The sequence below is a fragment of the Camellia sinensis genome, chromosome 1 (assembly GCF_055761805.1).
Source record: "Camellia sinensis isolate YWXY chromosome 1, ASM5576180v1, whole genome shotgun sequence".
In the NCBI taxonomy this organism is placed as follows: Eukaryota; Viridiplantae; Streptophyta; class Magnoliopsida; order Ericales; family Theaceae; genus Camellia; species Camellia sinensis.
Window position 1 is genome coordinate 136,107,781 of NC_138961.1, and position 20,524 is coordinate 136,128,304.

Consider the following 20,524-nt stretch of genomic DNA (forward strand, 5'->3'; position numbering starts at 1 on the left):
ATTTGACATAAATTAAATAAGTGTACTTATTTGGGTTATATTATCTCTCTACTTTTTTGCTTATCTTTTTTATAAAAAGTCAAAAAATATATTTATTTAAATCATCTCAAACAATCTCGTAGTCTTTTTCCTTTTTTTAAGATTGGGTATTATCATTGTCTTTTAAGAAAAGTTGTAAAATAATTATATTAAAATAAAAGTTAACATAGTACAAAACAATAAAAAACAAAAAACAAAACAAAGAACTAAACAAAAAAATTCTACTAAAACGAGGACAAAAAAAAATTTTTAGGAAAACTACTAACTTTCTCATCGATGTGATTTGAAAAATAAGATTTATACGTGTATATATAAAGCTCAATCCTACCATTGTCATTGCCATCACCATCGTCCCTGCCGCCGCTATTTTTTGTATGTCGGTCACTACCGGACGTCAAAGTTAAAGAAAAAGAACATCCACAACAATAAGGGAGGAGGATTAAAAAAATAGAAGATCATTGTAAGTGTTGAAAATTCAAAAATCTATATCAAAAATCAAGAGATAAGCTCTCAAAACTCTTTTCCTAAGCATAAAAAAATCTAAATCTATACGTTAAAAATGTTTATGCATCTCACCGGAAAGTTATTGGAGCAGCATCAAAAATCGCCAAAAACCAGCGCCGCTCCGCTGGGTCCATCAGGTAAGGAATCAAAAATGCTTTAGAGCTCTAATATAGGAGCTCTAATAGCTCTAATGGGAATGTGGGTCCCACCCTGATGTGATGTTTGTGCCTTGTTTTGTTTTGTTTTTTTTTTTTTTTTTGCTTTGACACATCATTAGAGCTCAAATTAGAGCTCTATATTTAGAGCTCTCTATCATTTCCCGATAAGGAATACATTACTAGTCTTTAACCTAACAGAACATTAGATCATTTTAAGTAAATTTGACATTTTAACAATGTTAAACTTATATTTTGGGATGTTATGCTTTGGCATTTATTCAAATTGCGCTAATGTTATTTTTATATTTTTCTTTCAAATGAAAATATTTATGAGCCTTATCACAAGAGACATGTAGAGAGAAAGCCTTATTAAATTTAGGTAATTGCAAAATCTTGTATTAAACTTGACAAAAAAATGTAACAAGATTATGGAGGTGTTTGGTGGGAATTAAACAATAGTAGCTTATTACTTATTTTAATTTAAGAGTTTGTATTAAATTATTTGGTGTAATTTTCATTTATAGCTTAAATAAGTTAAAAAAAAAGTTAATTTTTCAAAAAATGAAGAAGGTATACTTTTAAGTTCTATTGTATAATTATTAATTTTTAATTTAAAACAATTTCCACCAAGAATTTGTCACAAACTATTGGACAGCTTAAAAGTTAAGCTCTTGTCAAAGTTCGGCTGACATGACAACTCAAAACGACAAACTTGATAGGTTCAAAAATTATTTTGCTCACACACTAGTAATGTAGGACTTGAGGGTGCTGCTGCGCCACTTTGTGGGAAGTCGTTCTGAATATTTTTTAATAATTTAGATGGTTCAAATGGTAAGATTTGTTAAGAATATTATTTTTGTAGTTAATCGGATATACATATCATGATTAGATCCTAATTATTTTAAAAAATTTATGAAAGTTATGTCAATTGTTAATTTTTATAAAAATAAATATGCTTTTAAGTGTAGACGTGCAAATATTCAATCAATTTAATTTTTTACATGGATTATTTACTTGACGAATTCTATATTATAAACGATTCAAATTATCAAAAAAAGGTCCAGAACGACACTCCATAAAGGAGCATAATAGCCTATTGTTGCCAAAAGACAATAGAATCCCCAAATCCAGTAATGTAAATTACTTAAAACAATATGTTGACCCGTTCGATGACATTTATAAGTCAATTTATTTCATTTATTTATTTAACAAAACTCATTAATAATTATTTTAATTTTAAGTCTCGTTTGTTAACTATATATTTTAGCCCAAAAGTCAAAGTCACTATACATTTTAAGTTATTTTTTTACACAATTTTTTTTTATAAAAAATCAAAAAAATTACTAATATAACATGTTCCCAAACAACACCTTCATTATAATTTATTTGACATTTTCAGCTTATTTTCTTAAATCACAAGATGAAATTGTTTTCAAGTTAGTTCAAACTCTTATGGACAAAAGAGGCCCATCTCTTCTGTCAAAATTATAATTTTTTATTACATTTTGGATATGTGCATAACCAAAACAAACAAACAAACAAACAAACAAACAAAAAAAGTTATTTCTGTAATCAAACATGTTCTACTTTTTTGCCACAAATTATTAAAATTTTCACCAAATATATTTACAGTTTATTTTTAAGTTTTTTAAATTAATAATCAGAAAAATTATAATCATGAAAGTTAACTTATAACTATTACCAAACAACTATTGAATCCTATTTAAAATACAAGATTGCACCGTGTCAACTAATCATAAAGAGTGTTTTGTTCACACATATGATAAGATGAGTGATTGTAAGTGAGTCAAGATAAACTTATCTTAAAAACACGAGTTTTAAATTGTGCTCAAACTTAATTCATATATCTTTCAAATCAATTTCAAATAAGTTTTAATCAAGATGACCATGAGTTGAGTTTGAGCAACTTTACTTTTTATAATGCAACTCAGTGGCAGAACTGTGTAGCACCATATGACTAACCGTATATTGTAAAAATACATATTTTTAATATTATCTTTAGTTGTTTTGCATTTTTCACCCTCTAAAAAAAATTTTAAAAAAAAGAAAAAAATTTATTTTTAAATAAAAAATATGATAATAGTAAAAAAATTGAAACTTATTTAAACTTATCACTTTAGGCCTTAAATTATCTCGAGCCCGATTAACAAAATCCATTTCTCCTAGTTTGGCTCTTTTAACGTTCTATCTTCATGCGGGCCAAGCTCAGCCGAGTAATTGGTTTTACAATCCTGCCAAAATGTGTATAAAATTGGATTTGAAGATGCTCTTACTCCTGGTGGTGGGAGGCATACACCCGTGATTTGGTGGTCCGTATGACATGATTTCAAGTCTATGAAACAACAATCGAATGAGGAAAGATTCTTCCAATGCCCAGATTCCCAAAGGGTATAGTCTTGATTTTTCGATCGGAAATCCTATTCGTTTTTTCCTCTTGGTTAAATCATTGGGGAAAGGAGGTTAATGACCTTGATTGTGTCGGCAGCTAATTACTCTGTTTTGGGCCATTTGGAAGCAAAGAAATAGTGTAGTTTTCTAAGAAATTTCATTAACCTGTCAACGAACTATTGCTCTAGCTTAGGACTTATTTTGATCTTCGGCATATCAAAGCGCGGTTCAGGGGTTTGATGAGTTTTTGGTCTTAAATGAGGATATAATGCTATACATTCTCCAGGTCTTTCAACTAAAACATGTGCACCTGTTAATGATATTCCTCATGGTGTTCATTTTCAGGGACAGATGGGACATGGAGGAAGGAAGACGGAAGCGCAGGAATAGCTTCGATCTGCTACAACGGCACCTGTGAACCAATATCCCAAAGAGCTACAAAACTCTACCTTCCATCAGTGTTTGCGGCGGAAGCTACTGCTTGTCAACAAGCTATTCAATGGGCAAAGGAGCAAAATTTGTTGAATATCTGTATATGTACGGACTCTCAAGTTTTGATTGATGTGTTATGTAAAAGAGTCCATCCTTTTTTATCCTCCACAACTTTAGTGGCGGATATATTGTCTACTAGTATGTATTTTAATTTTCTTAATGTGTCCAAGGTCAATAGGTTGGTCGTTAAGCCGGCACATAACTAAATGATAATGTTTGCTGTTTTCTCCACAAAAAAAAAAAACTCCTTGGGGTTGAATTTATGATATAACTCAAATCCGTCTTGAAAAGTACCTATAGATCTCTTATATTGCAGTACCTCTGTGTCTCTAGGCTCATCTACAAGCCCCAGCCCCCTCCCGTCGATTCCCCAGCAAGTAGGGATTCCTATGGTCTTGCCCGAGAAAAGTTGTCATGGGTTGATCGCCCCCTCCTATCTTTCTTTTTTTTTTTATAATTTTAGCCAAAAAATATATATATATACATGACTTTGTATACCCATCCATTTTCACAAAGGAAGCCTGTTAGATAGATCTTGAGCACATCTTGAGCATATAATTTGAAAGGATTGGGATTCATTTCTACACAACTTTCTTTTTTTCTCCCAAAAAAAAAAAAAAAAAAAAAAAAAAGAATGAAAACCAAAACCAGGCATTAAAAAGGAAATTTCATTTGACAAATTTATGTCCATGATTAGACATGCATTCTATTGATGTCTTGTGTTAGCACTGCGAATTGTCACACCATGCAAAAACTTAGTATAGCCGAGGAAACTTAGTTTTCCATCGGAGCTTCTAATCCAATCCTTGAGTAAAGAGTGAGTCGTATGACCCAATTTCATTTCCTGCACAAAATTTTTGAAGTTCATTGTCCGAGAAAGTGAAATCAACAACAAGCAATCTTATGTTGAGATAAAATGCGTGTACCTGGGCCAATTCGTCAACTGAAATGACTCGGTTTCCTTCTTGCTCAAAATAGTTGAATGCTGTGCTTGCAATATTCTCCCATCCTTCAAGAGCCTCGAGTTGGTACGTGCTTATTGCCGCAGCACAGAATTCCTCAAAATCCATTTTTATATGAGAGAGCGGTTCCATCTTCAATTAAAAAAATACACGCATTAGCTTTATGGTTGGAAGGTACAAAATGAAATGGTGTCCATGTACAAAACCCAGATGAAAACACATAATTACGAGTTAGCTAAGATGGCAATAGAATCCGAAACAATAACAAATTTTATAGTCGAATGATTTTAATTTTTCAACAAATGGGAAGTTCACATCATATCATGCGAATCTTGAATATTTTGTCATAAATCCATCACAATATTATGCATATTGCGTACGACTCTATAAACCTTATACTTTTGTAGCAATATACATGTCAATCAAATTTCAAATTTATCGAGTTCAAAATAAAACTCAAATCTATCAATGCAAGTACAAAGAGACGTCTCACCATATTCAAAATATCAGGAACTATCGAATCTTTCATGGCATCAGTTACATTTTTCACAAGAGCCTGCATAATTTTTTCAGTCAATTTAATGGTCATGAAAAAAACATCGAACACCAAGGAATGACAACAGATACTTTTATTAAATTAACCCCCCCCCCCCCCCCCCCCGGGCGAGAATTGAAGAAAATACAATCTCCACAAGTTTGGCATAGTTACATTGAGTTCTCTAAAGGTTTTTAATTCACTTAATACTTGGCCTCCTTGTCATCAGTAATCTATTACTCATAGATGGAAAAATGATATTTGTCACATCTTTTACATTGAAATGTATATTTTATCTTATTTATCATTGTGTTCTCACACCATCTACATTAGTTCAGTTTCCTTTAGCCTCACTAAAAGGGGGGTCAACATAATTATGTCAGAATTGTAGGACTTATATTTTCTTCAAACATCAGGGGAGGTCAGTGTAATTTACCTATTATTAAATAACTATATCACACTGTGTCACACTAGCTTCTATGAATACAAAGCATTTACCTTAAGGCCTAGTTTGGGAAAACTAAATAAGTGCACTTTTTAACTTTTTTTGTATTATGTGTAGAAAAAATAAAGAGGAGATGTTGATTGATGTGACCCAAAAAAGATAAAAAGATGAAATAAGTGCACTTTTTTCTTTGTAGCCAAACTTGGCTTTACTGTCAAACAAAAAAACAAAGAAATTATACAAAAGAGAAAACCAACTAACCGTTCTAAAATTATCGAGTGAGACACGCCCATCTTTTGGTTCCAAGAGCCTAAACTGAGCCCTAAGGTAAATGAGCTCGTCCTCTGTTAAGGCTTTGGAGAGAGCCTGCAAAGTAGATAAATAAGCATGAAAATTTATGACTTTAACCACAGCTACCTTTTAGCTGCCTTTCTCAAAAGGTGTACCAGGTAAGTGCTAGAAGTTACTTATTGAACCCATATACAGGCACACATGCCCGTATATCAATTACAAGAAGCCTATTTCATTAAGATGTTTACAAATCAACCAGTATTTGATAGGTAAAAACCTTATATGCTGCACGCTTTAAAGGTGTGGCACGAACATATGACTTGACTAATTTGTAGATCAGGAAATCTAAAGGCACATCTTGGTTTTCATCTCGCAACCATGGGTGAGCTGTAGTTAAAAAAGCATTCATCATTTCCAATAGAATATAAGAGTTATCCAGATGATTAAACTACAATAAGAAATATCCAGAATATACCCCCACTAAAAGAATATATGTGCCATTCAGTGAGCACTTACTTAGTGCTTGCGCAGCAGTCATTCTTTTCCTGTGATCCTTGTTCAGAAGCCTTCTGACAAAATCTTTGGCTTCTGATGATACCCCAGGCCAAGGCGAATCATCAAAATTTGGATCAGCTCTTAGCACAGAACGAAAAATTCCTGATTCAGTTCTTGCATAGAAAGGTCTGCTTCCACATAACAATATATATGTTATAACTCCAATACTCCACATATCTGCTTCAAAACTGTATGATCTATGGAGTACTTCAGGTGCAACATAGAATGCACTGCCGACAATATCGTTGAGACGTTGATCTGCATGAGTACAAGAAATTAAGGTTTTTTACTCGAACTTAAATACCAAATCAAGAAAAGAATAGGTAAGAGAGAAGCCATAGAACATTTAAAAGAAAATACATGTAACTGAATATAACGCCAAGGATCATAAAAAGTGTATAAACAACCACAAGAACTTCTTTGGCAACTACATATTTTAACCAAAAAGTCAAAAAATCACTATAAGTTGTCACATCACTCTCTCTACTTTTGTGCACATCTTTTCGTAAAAAACCAAAAAGTTATTAAAATAACATGTTCCCAAACAAGGCCCCCTCTCTCACCCCATCTTACACATGGAGATGCAAACATTTATACATCGAGAAAAGATAGAATGCAAATGAGAGAGAAAGATGCAAACAGGGCCCAAATGTAAATAGTGAGACTTAAACCCAAGACCTCCCTCAACCTAGGAAATGGATCCAACAATGTATATATTAAGCTATCCAACACAATGTATAGATCAGGAAGTTACTTCTTTATATGAAGCACCAGGAAGGATCAGAGATCAAATATGGCATTGTTGACCCCTTAACCCAGCTGGAAAATAGTGATGGAGGACTATACATGAGAGGCAACATTCCTAACCACCAATTATTCTTTCTAACCATACTAAAGGTACATAAAAAAGTGCTACATCTGAAATGAAGGGCTTTCCTTAACAAACACCACAAAGATTGATGACATCAAAGCCTCCAAATGATTTTTTGAATAGTACTGACAACAAGAAAGATATAGACAAAAAACAGCATAGATAGTGCGACTACATATAGTTAAATTGGATTTAATATAACACATATTACTCGTTACCGGATACTGATTGAGCAGAAATATGTCACCTATACAAGGAAGCAGAAAGATAAGAAAGATAATTCAACGTTGTTGTTCAGACATTACCTGGCCTAATATAATCAGATAGACCAAAATCAATAACCTTCATGGGAGCATCCTCATCTCTAGTAGTAAAAAGAAAATTCTGTCAAGCAATCAAATCATACAAGTAATTGGTTAACAATGGAACGAGAAATGGGCATACGACAAACAATTTCTATGTAAAGAAAATTCTGTCAAGCAATCAAATCATACAAGTAATTGGTTAACAATGGAACGAGAAATGGGCATACAACAAACAATTTCTATGTGCCTATGGACACTGCTTTGATTTCCTAAACAAATATTAATTTCCAAATAAAGCAAATCAAGTAAATTATTGAAAAAGATATGCACATAATAACTACCTCTGGTTTTAGATCACGGTGTACAACACCTTGAAGATGACAAAAAGCAACTACACTTAATATCTGGATGACAATAGTTTTAGCATCCTCCTCTGGATATCTTCCACCTCTGGAACAACATAGTAAACTTTATCCTTAAAAAAAAAAACACATTAAATCTGATGGTAAAACTAAACACCACCACAAGTGGTACAGATTCGTATTTCCATTTCTACCTTGATAAAATTCTGTCTAGTAGTTCTCCACCTTCACACAACCTGTTGAAGACAAAATCATAAATGCTTTAGAACACACTTTAAATTTTCACAACATTGTTGAAAATTCATGTATACAAACCCAGGAGTAAAACTGGCATAAGTGAGAATATCATAAGAGACCATCTTCATTAATTGAATTCATTAGATTTGAAAACTCTAAACCAGAGGAACAGCAATGGAAATTTTTTGAGATCCAGAGTACTGACAAAAATGAAGTCAGTATGATTGGACTAAAACTGAATCAATCTGTAAAGACATTGATGAACCACAAAGCCATGCAAATACATCTACACGTACACAATTGAGCAGAAAACCAATATGTCAAGTCCCAGGACAGGTTGAACCATGATTCCATATGCAACTTGAAAAGAAAATTACAACAGGAAACACATACTCCATTACGATGTAGACATTTTGGGTATCCTCAAAGGCATCATAGAACTTGACTAGATTCTTATGCCCAGACAAGGATTTTAATATCTTCACTTCCCTACGAACATCTTCAATTGATATTGTTGTCGTCATCTGCCAAGCGATACTCAGTTAGTTACCTATTTATCAATGACTGGAATTAGAACTTATCAACTTGGTAGAATAATTAATAGGTTTATTTGAGAAATACTAGCAAATTTTGAGTCACCTACACAACATTGAAGAAGATACCATTGCACAGGCAAAACACAAAAGTAATTGACAGCTAAAATTTCAACATTTGATCCATAGTGAAAAAGAACCAAGTCAAACACAGCATTTTTAATCATTATCACTATCAAACAATTTTTTGTTTTAGCTGAAAATTGCAGTTAACCAATAGATTCTAATCATTATGAAACACCATCCAATTTTATCTCCTAACAAGGAGATGAACTAACAAAATAGCTCTTTCAGAACTATCTTTATGTACCTAACGTTACTACAAACAAGTTTCAGATAACAAAATTTCAATGTATTTTCAATCCCAACAACATTATTTCGGACAAAGAATACACAGCTCAGTTGCTACTGCCGAATTCATGACTTGCTGTCATCTCTACATAGGACATACAGTTTCCGGGTTCTAAAACTTATATTCCAAAAAGTGATATTGCCAAGCTTGACTCCAGTTTGATCGATCCTAACTTGATCCAATGATCAACCTCACACGTATCACAATTACCCAATGATTAACCATCCTCAAAAGGTATAGAATGCAAGTGTGAGGTCACTTGTGACCTTGACATTCACTAGTTACTTCTTAAGTTTGAACAAAGCTAAGGAAATTCCCCGCAGATGAAGCATCAATGGTTGAGGAGATATGGAAAGTATTACATGGAAATGCTATAGCAAAAAAGGCTAAAATGAATTTTAATAATTGCCTTGAAAGAAAGCTCTGCCAGTTAGCCCTATTTTAGTACATTGACAATTCATGCCATTGATTACAAGATACGAGGCAAAGAAAAATAAGGAGTAATAAAAATTATCAAAATGAACATGATCTGATTAACTATGCCTCAGAATCAGCAGACACATGTAAAGCTAAGGCTGCGTTTGGTTAGGTTTTCAAAATTAATTTTGAGAGATAATTTTCTGGAAAGAGTTTTCAAATTTTGAAAATTTGTTTGATTGTATATTTTGAAAATAGTTTTTACAGATTTGGAGTTTTGTAGTTTGGGATGATTTATAGTTTTTTTGTAGTTAAATAGATGGGTGTGAGAGAAAAAATAATTGATTGATATGTAGGATGTGAGAGAAGGAGAGAGGAGAGAGAAAAAATGATTGATTGATGTGTAAGATGTGAGAGAAGGAGAGAGGAGATAGAAAAAGAAATTGAAAACAGTTTTGAGAAAATTGTAAAGCAAACAAATTTTGGATTTTGAGCTCTCAAAATTTGATTTGAAAATCCAAACCAAACAAGCCTTAAAATTTTGAGTTTCTCTGAGCTGCAATTGTATCAAGAAAAAGAAGGTTCACCTACATTAAGCTTTAAAATGGGTCACAACAAACCAGCAGAAATTTCCGAACATCTAATGTTCAATGCACACATTATTCATCGGTAAAAAGGATACTGGCAAAAATTCCTCAAGCAACTCATCATTCTTGCATATTTCAGTCAACACATTTTTGATACTCTATTTGGTCTTCCTCAAAATGTTTCTCATCTTTCCCTACATCTTAGAAAGAACAACCTTGTCTAATATAGATATTCCCTAAACATAGTGCAACTATATGTGTCAACTGTAACAAAGCTTCACCACAAATAATCTTCTGCTTACACCTTTTGATGCCTCAATCAAGTATCTCAATCGCAAAAGAGTGAACGAAAGTTGAAACTGCTAAGTTAGTTATTTGCAGACCAAATAATGTCACATTGTCCTTGCCTTAGACATTGACCTCCATCCACTAAACTGCAACTTAATGTCACGGACTGGGCGCTTGTCATCTTCCCAAAAAACCGTCTCTACAAGTGGTACTGTATACCCCGTGAATTATGCCCACGAACCAACCTAGGAGATACGATAGGGACCTACCCTACCTGCCTTGTTGCTCACAAACTAATGCGCTTGCAAGGTGCTTAGTGTAGAATTCACATCCCTAATGAGTCGGTACATAACATGCTACCGCTACCCGTCCCTGACGCCCTCATCAGGGGGACATTACCCTACCTGCCTCCATGCTTGTCCGTTCCCCTACCCATGGGAACTTGCCTGCCCCGTGCAGACATCACCCTTGGTGCGGACCCCACAATGAAGGTGCTTGGTGTGAGTCCCACGTACCGTCCCCATCACAATGCCCCTAAGCTAGCTTTGATACTACTTGTCACGGACTGGGCACTTGTCATTCTCCTGAAAAACCGACTCCACGAGTGGTACTGCATACCCCTGTGAATTATGCCCACAGACCAACCCAGGAGATGTGATAGGAATCTATCCTGCCTGTCTTATCACTCACAAACTAATGCGCTTACAAGGTGCTTGGCGTAGAACTCACATCTCTAATGAGTCAGTACGTGACATTAAGCTCTAGCACCAACTTGGGAATTCATACAAAAAATTTTCTTACTTGGATGGAACTGTTAAAATGTTTTCTCGAGTAACATTTCTCCCAACAGATCTCTTCTTGTTCCTTAATCTTTAGAGAATCCAATGTTGCATTATTGTAAGTTCTATGTTCCAAATATTTCCTGAAAGTAACAAGAAGTTTAAATCTTAAGGCAAGAAAGGCATATCTCATTGAATCAATGGTTTTTGCAACATTGCGTATAACGTGAATCGAACGCCCTCTACTGTTGTCAGGTAGATGAAGAATGTCCTACTTCGATCCAACAACTTGCTAGGAATAGGTTTTAGATTTCCCTTATTATTATGAAGATAGAGGTTTGGAACTCTTTCCGATAGATGGTCACAGGTCGGGTTTGGGGTGGGTTTGTAATAATCAACCCCCATCCCATATCATAACAAACGGTGGCGGTGGTGGTGGCGGTGGCGGTGGCGGTGGTGGGGGTGGGGGTGGGGGCAGGACAGGGGGAGACAGGTTAATTTTGTAAGTTGAAAAATGAAAAACATTAATAAAAATTATAAATAATATAGTATATTACAAATAATGATTTATACTTAATGAAAATTATAAGATATAAGATTAAAATAAATTAGTAAAAATTAATATGAAGTATAATATTTTAGTATTTTAATTTCATTATAATGAAAAAAATTAATTTATACAAACTATATATATAAATATTTTTAATAAATGTAATCTGGGCAGATGCAGGGGCATGTAGAACGTGGTGAGTGAAGCAATATCCGTCCACGCCCCACTTTCTCATCAAGGAGGGGAAAATCCATGGGGGCGGGGTTGAGGAAAATACCATCCCTACTCTTTCCCCCTTTAACTGCTTATTGTTATCTAGGAATGTCACATTGGGTTAGTTATATGCTCACTGCATTGTAGGCTCTCCTCTCCTCCCTCTGCTTTTAGGTGCTACGGGAAATAGCATGTCACAAGAGTTGCATGTAAATAGCATGCTTCACCCTCAAAAGAACAAAAGTTTTGAACAAGTACCATTCCAAAGTCCCAACGCATATCAAGTGAAAGAACCAACCTAATAATATAAATATCCAATTCAAAAATTACCAAAATAAAGATCAAAACTGAAATATTGTAGTTTGAATAGACCTAGAGGGAGGTAAATAGGGCAATTACTTAAACATTACAATCAAACTAACTGATTAGCCAATTTTAATTTATGTTCAATTCAACAAACCGCAAAGTTATCAATTCAATAACACAATATATTACGTGAAAAATCCAACTGGAAAAATCACCAAGAGGGAAAAAACCATGGCCTCGACACTCAATTCAAATCTACTATAAGAATCAAGATTACAAGACACAATTGAGACAACTTGCAACCGTTCACCTTGGTTTACCTAACTTTAATAACTTGCAGAAGCTTCACGAACACATCCTGACCCAGTCAAACTTCTTGATCCTTTGGACACCACAAGGTGCTATGCCTCGATCTCCATTCTTGAACAATTCCAATTACCCAATTGGCCTTGGGTGTAAGAACACAGCAATGCAAAGATATGCAAAGTTTTTGAAGGTTTTTGAAAAACTAAATAAAGAAAATTCTCTCACTGATCAAATATATCACTCAAAATTTTTCTAGAATTTAGAGAAAAAAAGGTTGCTTTGAGATATTCTAAAAACGAGTTTTGATGTTTTTATAAAATAAAAAATCAGCTTTGAAAACCAAATTAGGGTAGATTTTGAAAAAATGAATTAGCGATCGATCACATTTACCTTTCAAGGGATCAATCGCATGTCAATCACTGCCGATCACTCCCTTCTGGAAAATTATGCCCCATCATTTCAAAAAGTGATTGACCCCTAGTCAATCGCTACCCACTGGAAAATTGCTTTCTTAGGGGATCAATCACCTAGCGATCTCCTATCAATTGGGCCATTTTAGAAAAAAGCAATCAATCGCATCCTAGAAGGATTGATCGAAGGATTGATAGCTTTGCAACAAGTTATTGTTTGAAACACATTTTCCAAGTTCCTTTCTATTCTCATTAAAACACTTTTTTCCAAAAACCTTTTTCAAGTGCAACTAAACATGTATGCAAAATCATAACTGAGTAGGTAACGGAGCAAAGTTTTGCAAGTGCGTCAGGCTGACTGAGTATCACAAATTTACCAAACAACCGTTACACAACTAAATATTCCAACACCTCCATTACAACTTGTTTTGTCACCAAAAATTGCCAACCAACTCTGTTCTTCTATTACTAGAAAAACTATCCTGGCAAATCATCAGATTTAAATGGATTTTCAATCCGCACCTTTTATATTGAAACTAAATCCAATACAAACTAGCTTCAAAAACTAGTCTTTGTTTGGAAAGAGCTAAAAGGCTTTTTTTTTTTTTTTTTTTTTTTGTGACTATTTTAGTCTCATTTAGTTTTTATTTTTGATTTTTTTTTATTTTTGTAAAACAAAAAAATATAATGATTATAGTTTAGATGTGACATTTTATCTTATTAACTTATGTAACAAATTTTGTCTTTTGCATTTTTTTAGCAAAAAGCCAAAACCAAACATAGCTTCAATTTCAAATTGAATCATATAACTCAGACAGACCAATTGATTACACATAATTGAACTAAAAAAATCAACCAAAACAAACTATATGTAAATTTCAAATCATACCACACATACCTTAGCTTTGGAAATTATCTTCACAGCAACAGGTTGATTCTTAAGCTCTCCCTTCTTGACCTTTGCCCAACAAGTATGACCAAAATGCCCTCTACCCACCTCCTTCCCCAATTCATACCTCGCCGCGAAATTTTTCGGGTATCCGAAGCTCTTATCCAGCTGCCTCTCAACTCCTCCGCGTTCATCTTCCGGTATGGGGCCCTCCTTGGGCTTCGAAGCTCCTTGCCGCTTCAGAATCGCCGACATGATCGGCTTCGCCGGCGACGGCGGAGGGAATGGCCACTTGAACATTCTCCGAGGAGTCATCGCCGGCGACGGAGCTACGCCGGCCGGGTAAGGGCTTTGCCATGGGCTGGCTGAGAAGGAGTGAACTGGTGTGGTTCCGTTACCGGAGGATTGCGCCGCCGGAATCGGTGATTTTGATCCGCCGGCGGCGGTGGCGGTGGTGGTGGTGGTGGGGGCGGCGGCGGCGACGGTGTTGTCGTCGTCCTTGACGAATGAGACTGAAACGCTCTTGCTGCAGCAATGCCCCATCAACGGCCACGATTCTGCGATCGAAGATCGGTCAAAGTCTTGGAAATGGGCAGTGGATGATTGACTGAATTCAAGAGAATAACGGCTTCGCCGGCCAAAGAACGTTATACAGACAAAAATATGATAGAGAGAGAAGAGGGGGGCAAAACAGCTTTAGAGAGAGAGAGAGAGATGGAAAATAAAAAGAAGTAAAAGCTATTAATAAATTTGAAAATTAAAAGCTTACTTCAAAAAGCCTACTCAATTCTTGTCTAACTCCATTAACGCACATTTGAAATTGACATATCGGTTGGCTTGGGTGAGAGGTTGGGTTTTTAATTTTTTAATTTGTTAGTTATTGGGGTTAAAAATTTTGTTCAAAATAAATTTTTTGATTTTTTTAATTTTTGTAAAAGAAAAAATAAAATAAGTATAATTTAAATGTGATATTTTGTCATATTAAATTAAAAATTTTATTTTATTTTATTGTGACTATTTTAACTTAGAAAATCCCGTTTAGCTTATGCCAAATTTGTAAAACCCTTTTTTTAGTTTTTTTTTTTTTCCGCACGTTAAGTCTTGTTTCGGACATACAAATAAATAAATAAATAAGTGATATCATTCGAATAAATTAATAAATATTTTTATTTTAAATAATATTATATGTATCAATTAATATATTAATTAGTATATTAACAAATGATATGACATAATTTTTTTAAAAAATTAATTGTAATTTATATAATAGGTGGGGTCAATAATAATGTCATTATATATGTTAATACATTAATTAGTATATCTATTGGTGCATATAGCACCATCACTTTATTTTTGGTGTTGCAAAAAAGATCTAAATTACATTTAAATTTTTAAAAGAATATAATTAATACCACACTTTTCACATCATTACACTAACTTTGTCAAAACTTTAATATTTTAAGAGTTCATTTGGCAAGTGGGTTTGCTTTTTGACTTTTTGACTATTTTAGCATGGGGCTAAAAAGCCTCATTTAGGAAAGGCTTTTGTCTTTTTTGATTTTTTTGACTTTTTGTAAGAGAAAAAATATAATCATTATGGGTTGGATGTGATGTTTTATTTTATTGGGCTAAAAAGTCATTTTGTTTTTTATGGCTATTTTAACCGGAAAAACCCAACTTTTTTCTTCCCAACGGAGCCTAAGCAAAATTGAAAATTTTTTGAAATTGAAATTGGATTTTTAAAAAATTCACATTTTAGAAAATTGAAATTATTTATTTTTCATATTTTTTTGTTTTCACTAAATTTTTTTAATTTTTAGATATACTTAACATAAATACACAAAAAATTTAATATTTGTGAAAAAAATCTATAGAAAATTCACTAAATACCAAAAATATATAAAATATATATATCTATATAATAAGGAAAGAAAGTTTTTGAAAATGTATAAAATGTATGTGAGATATTTTTTGATCCAATGGCTGAGATTAATTCCAAGTTTATATCAATGGTTGAGATCAGTTTTTTTCCCACTCAAACCCTCTCTGCTCTCTCTCTCCCACATCTGCCAAACACGTCTCTACAACTCCCTCTGTCTCTCTCTCTCGCAACTGTCCCTCTTATCTCTCTCTCACTCTTTGTTCTCCTGCTTTAACAGACCTTCCTCCTCAACGATAGGCGAAAGAGAGAGAGAGTAGCAGCAACAGAGTCCCAGCAAGCAAGAAAGTTGAATCGGAAGCTAATTCTATGGTGAGAAAAGTTTGGTCCCAATCCCAGACGAGAAGCTCTCTCTCCAAAACCCTCGCCATACCCGAAAGTAAAACCTCTCTGTCTCTCTCTCTCTCTCTCTCTCTCTCTCTCTCTCTCTCTCTCTCTCTCTCTCTCTCTGTTTTGTGGATTGGATTATCATATTATATAACTCTCTCTACAACCGATTCAGATCTTGCTGGGTTTGTAACAGAAGATTCAGATTAAAATTCAGATCTTGCTGTTGAAAATTCAAATCTTGCTGCTGAAAATAGTGAAATAATTATCATCATATAAATTCAGATTAAAATTTATCATCATACAAATTCAGATTAAAATAATTATTTCGCAAGATTCAAAGAGATTCAGAGTTATAATTTTAAATAACCCAAAAAACTTAAGCAGGAGAGAGATTACCGAAGATTCAGAGTTATCATCATATGATTATTACAAAGTGAGAGACAGAGATTACCGAAGATCTGAATTTATATGATGATAATTATTTCTAATCAGGCGAAATAATTTAAAATGATAAATAACCCAAAAAACTATAAATTATTTTGGGTTTGCTGATAATTTATAAGATCTGAATTTATAAATTATTTCTAATAGGTGGAATAGTTGCCTCCAGTATAGAACCATGTAGCAATGCAAAACAGGTGCAGAATGGAAGGACGCATCAAAAAGAAGCAAACTCACTTCATCAGGATCCTCAATACGAAAAGCAAGAATTAAAAACCGCCCTGTTGTTGATGTCTAATGGGAGCAGTATGCATTGGGTACGACCTTTATATACATGTATTTCATATTTGTTGACACCTATGTAAACACAATCTTTGCTTGAAATGTGGTTACAACATTTTTACTTATTTATTAATGAATCATCTTATGTGTTCACAGGTCATTAAGATGGTTATGAAAATGGATGCTGCTGAGCCCTTCAATGTTCCAGTGGATCCTGTTGCCCTGGCAATACCTGTAAGTGTAACTTCTTTATAGATGCTTCTCATGTGTATTATTTTAAGAGCATGCTGCTAGCTTTAAATTTATGGCCACTGAGAATTTCGAGTGCAATATATTTGAACCCAAATGGTTTGGAGGAAACAACTTTCTGGACATTTTGGAGTGGGGGAGCAGAGTGGAACGTTTTTTTTTTCCATTCAATGCTTTTTGTCTTTTTTAAGAGTTAGGTAGGTTAGTTATGAAGACTTGGGAGTTTATTACGTAGGATAGGAGAGCAATGCATGGGTTGTTTCTCTATGTTTGAAGTATCATGTTCCTTTTTTCAATTACTAAAAGTGGAAAGTTCAAGGATTGATGGGGATAAGACTTCAAAGTCGAAAGCTTTGGTTGATTCGAAGAGTAAAAGTAGTAGAAAGCACAATGGTGGTGGTGGTGAGAAGATTGAATCAAGTGGGGGTTTAGTGGGAGAGAAAGAAAATAGTAAGAGTAGCAGCAAAGTTAAGGATTCTAAGAGTAAGAGTAAGAGTAAGAGTAGCAGCAAAGTCTGAAAAAGATTTGGGGCGAAAAGATAAGGATTCAAAGGAAAAGGAACGTGTGTTGGAGAAAAAGATTCATGAAACAGAGGTAATTGTCGATGGTGAAGAGCGACAAGGCAAACGTGGTAGAGAAAATACGGGTAAGGTAACTAATTGTTGTGTTTTTAGTCGATTGATGATTTGGATTGATGGTGGTGTTGTTGGTGTTGTTTTGTTTGTTCAATTTTTCACTATATAAAGAAAAAATCTATAATCAGGCATAATTGAGATTGTAAATAGCCTGTTGATAGAAAGAAAATATAGCAATAGGATTACTCTGCATCTTCTTTGATTTGGAAATTGCAGAGATTAAGACCTGTGTTTGTTTTTAAATGTAACAAGTCAATGAGGAAGTCAACAATAGTACCTTGTGAGTTTGTGTGAAGATATTCTTAGAAGTATGTACATATATAGATATTTTATTGAATTTTATAGATATTTTGTGGTTCAAGATCAACTGGATTCGTTCATTTCTAGGTTTGATTTTAATTCTTTGGCATTTAAATTCGCTTCTGTGACTAGAGATTTGAACAATTCTATGGAGTTATTCATTTTTCCTTTAATTCTGAATTGAGTTTACATGATCAGATAGTGTTTTATGAATCTGGATCTGGGTCTTTTCTTGATTTCATGGTAATTGACTAGAAAATAAAAAAAAATTTAAGAATTTCATTGTCTTTTGAAAATTTCATTGTCTTAGCTCTCAATATTTTAGCTTAAAATTTAAAAAATCAAAAAAAAAATTTAAAAGTAAACGACCTATACCAAAAAATAAAAAGAAAAAAATTTCTCTCTATTTTGTACAAAATATAACTTATTCCAAACCAGGTCTAATTCAAAATATATTAATTTTTTTACCTTATATTTTAATAAAAAATTAAAAATTATTAAAATAACTTATTCCAAACCAGGTCTAATATCCTTTAAAAGTTTCTTTATTTATTTATCTATTTGTGCATTTATTTTTTGTAGATGAGTTTTTGAATTGACCCGTTAGGTAATACTTAATTGGCTTAGTTATGTGATTGCCAAGGAACCCAGTTGCTGCAACTGTGTAATATTCTTTTTCTTTCTCCCATATATTTTTATTCTAGGATTGCCAAAAGGTTTACAAAACAATAAGTTGAAATTTGTGCTTAGCTCTGTACTTATTCCATAGTTGATCCTTTAGCTATTGGTTGACATTGTGTCATGCATTTTATATCTGTTTGAAAATTGAGTACGTTGTGATTTCTGAAATGGGTTTGATGGGTTTTGATTTCCGAAATTTGAAATGGATTTGATGGGTTTAATTCGCTGAAATTCAAAGTTAAATGGATTTCTAATAATTTGATTTCTAATTTCTAATAATTTGTCTTCCCAACGTAAACGCAGAGAGATGGTGAAACTGTAAGTCTCTAATTTTAATTCGGTGTAAGCTATTTTAATTGTTGTGGTTGAAGTGGTTGTGATTTCTGAAATGGGTTTGATGGGTTTTGATTTCTAATAATTTGAAATGGATTTGATGGGTTTAGTTAAATTTGTATGAAACAATAATATTAGGAGTCAATAACTCAAAACACACCCACACAAATATGAAACAACATTTGATGATAAAGAGGATTACATTGTATTCTTATGTGTTAACGCCAACCAGGTGTAGCATACCTAAGTGAAATCTGTATTAGAAAGGTAACTGGATAACATTAAATTTGAAACTCTTTTTAATTATTTGAAGCAGGTAATTTGGATTGGAGGGTGGTTGCATAACTGAAGACCTCAATCTTCTGGACACATCAGCAATACTGCACATGGAACCGAGTAATCGACTTGATTTCTATTTACCTAATTAGTTTTGTGTTCAGTATAGAAACATAAATTTACTTTTTTTTGATATTGTCAATTTCTTTTTGTGCTGCTGCTTCTTCTCATGTTGACTTCTTCTCATATTGTCAATTTCTAAATGTAAATTTTTTCTCTTTTGTGATTTGTTAAGATTTTTATTGGCTTTGAACATGAATTTAGCCTATTTTCTAGCTTCTGAATGAATTTCAATTTTTTCCACCTAATTCCCAAATCATAATATCTTGATGAAGTGACACACACGCGGGTATATGATATCTACACACAAGTGTGGCATCTCCAATGGTTATTGCAACATGGTACAAATGTATTTTTTTTTTTAACCACCATATGATTCAATCTACACTGTACAACATGTTTATCCGTGTCTAAATGTAAATTCTGAAATTGGAAAAATAACAACTATGTAAATTTTAGGCAAAATGTCAACTGATCAAATGTGATAAAATTTGGCATTTTGCTACACTTGGTGCCCAAATATACTACAATGCCAAATTTTGGCACACCATTGGAGCGGTTTTTCTTCTATGCTTAAATCCCAAATTTTGGCTTTGGTGTGAGGTTGTGCATACAATTGGAGATGCTCTTATTTGCATCATATTAAGAATTGAGAACGTTAGGAGATTATGGTAAGTTTTACATGGCCATCAGTGAAATTATTTTTTCCCGTTAGTAGAACATATCAATGAAAACCATTTATTTTCCATGCCTCAATTGAAAGCACTGGTAGGAAGAGCTGAGTAGCTGAAATTGAAATTTGGTTCTTTGTTAGGCATATACTTCACATTCATCATTTCATGATATGTAAGCCTAACAAGACTGATCAACTCTGTTGTCAATTTATCTGAGTAAAATATTTGTTTGATTTATCGATGTGTACTCCACAGGAAATGATGCACATGCAAATAAAAATTTGCTAAAAATTTACCAAATAGGTTTTTGTTTTCAAGCTTCTTTTTTTCTCTTTCCTTGAAAGTTCAAACATTGAGTTTGGATGTGCTTTGATTGTTGGAAAACTTTGTTCTTTACCTGCTTGCAAAA

The 20,524-nt window shown here is 33.5% G+C and overlaps 1 protein-coding gene and 2 long non-coding RNA genes across 4 annotated transcripts; 2 read left to right on the forward strand and 1 right to left on the reverse strand.

Annotated features, from left to right (window-relative positions):
• The first annotated feature begins 2,975 nt into the window (after positions 1-2,975).
• Positions 2,976-3,848, forward strand: LOC145797525 (uncharacterized). The gene is made up of 2 exons (XR_014339080.1): positions 2,976-3,110; positions 3,456-3,848. It is a non-coding gene; the product is annotated as an uncharacterized LOC145797525 (long non-coding RNA).
• A 259-nt stretch (positions 3,849-4,107) lies between these two features.
• LOC114317618 (CDPK-related kinase 4) lies at positions 4,108-14,689 on the reverse strand. Of its 2 annotated transcripts, XM_082884824.1 has the most exons (11): positions 13,865-14,689; positions 8,559-8,689; positions 8,123-8,164; positions 7,908-8,016; positions 7,567-7,645; positions 6,352-6,648; positions 6,113-6,222; positions 5,806-5,910; positions 5,058-5,120; positions 4,529-4,696; positions 4,108-4,446 (listed from the first exon to the last, which is right to left on the reverse strand). In XM_082884824.1, exons 1-11 carry the CDS (start codon positions 14,396-14,398, stop codon positions 4,309-4,311), a joined length of 1,776 nt encoding a protein of 591 aa, XP_082740950.1. In that variant the 5' UTR covers positions 14,399-14,689; the 3' UTR covers positions 4,108-4,308. The 2 variants fall into 2 exon arrangements, with proteins under 2 accessions (XP_082740950.1, XP_082740952.1); XM_082884826.1 differs by lacking the exon at positions 5,058-5,120 and having other exon boundaries at positions 13,865-14,682.
• Positions 14,690-16,713: 2,024 nt separating this feature from the next.
• LOC145797526 (uncharacterized) lies at positions 16,714-19,615 on the forward strand. The gene is made up of 3 exons (XR_014339081.1): positions 16,714-16,882; positions 17,004-17,081; positions 19,359-19,615. It is a non-coding gene; the product is annotated as an uncharacterized LOC145797526 (long non-coding RNA).
• Positions 19,616-20,524: the final 909 nt, after the last annotated feature.

Coding starts and splice junctions, on each gene's coding strand:
- LOC114317618 (XM_082884824.1), bottom strand. CDS start 14,398: ATGGGGCATTGCTGCAGCAAGAGCGTTTCAGTCTCATTCGTCAAGGAC. Junction 8,165..8,558: donor AATGTCTACATCGTAATGGA/GTATGTGTTTCC, acceptor TGTCTTCAACAG/GTTGTGTGAAGGTGGAGAAC. Junction 4,447..4,528: donor CAGTTGACGAATTGGCCCAG/GTACACGCATTT, acceptor AATTTTGTGCAG/GAAATGAAATTGGGTCATAC.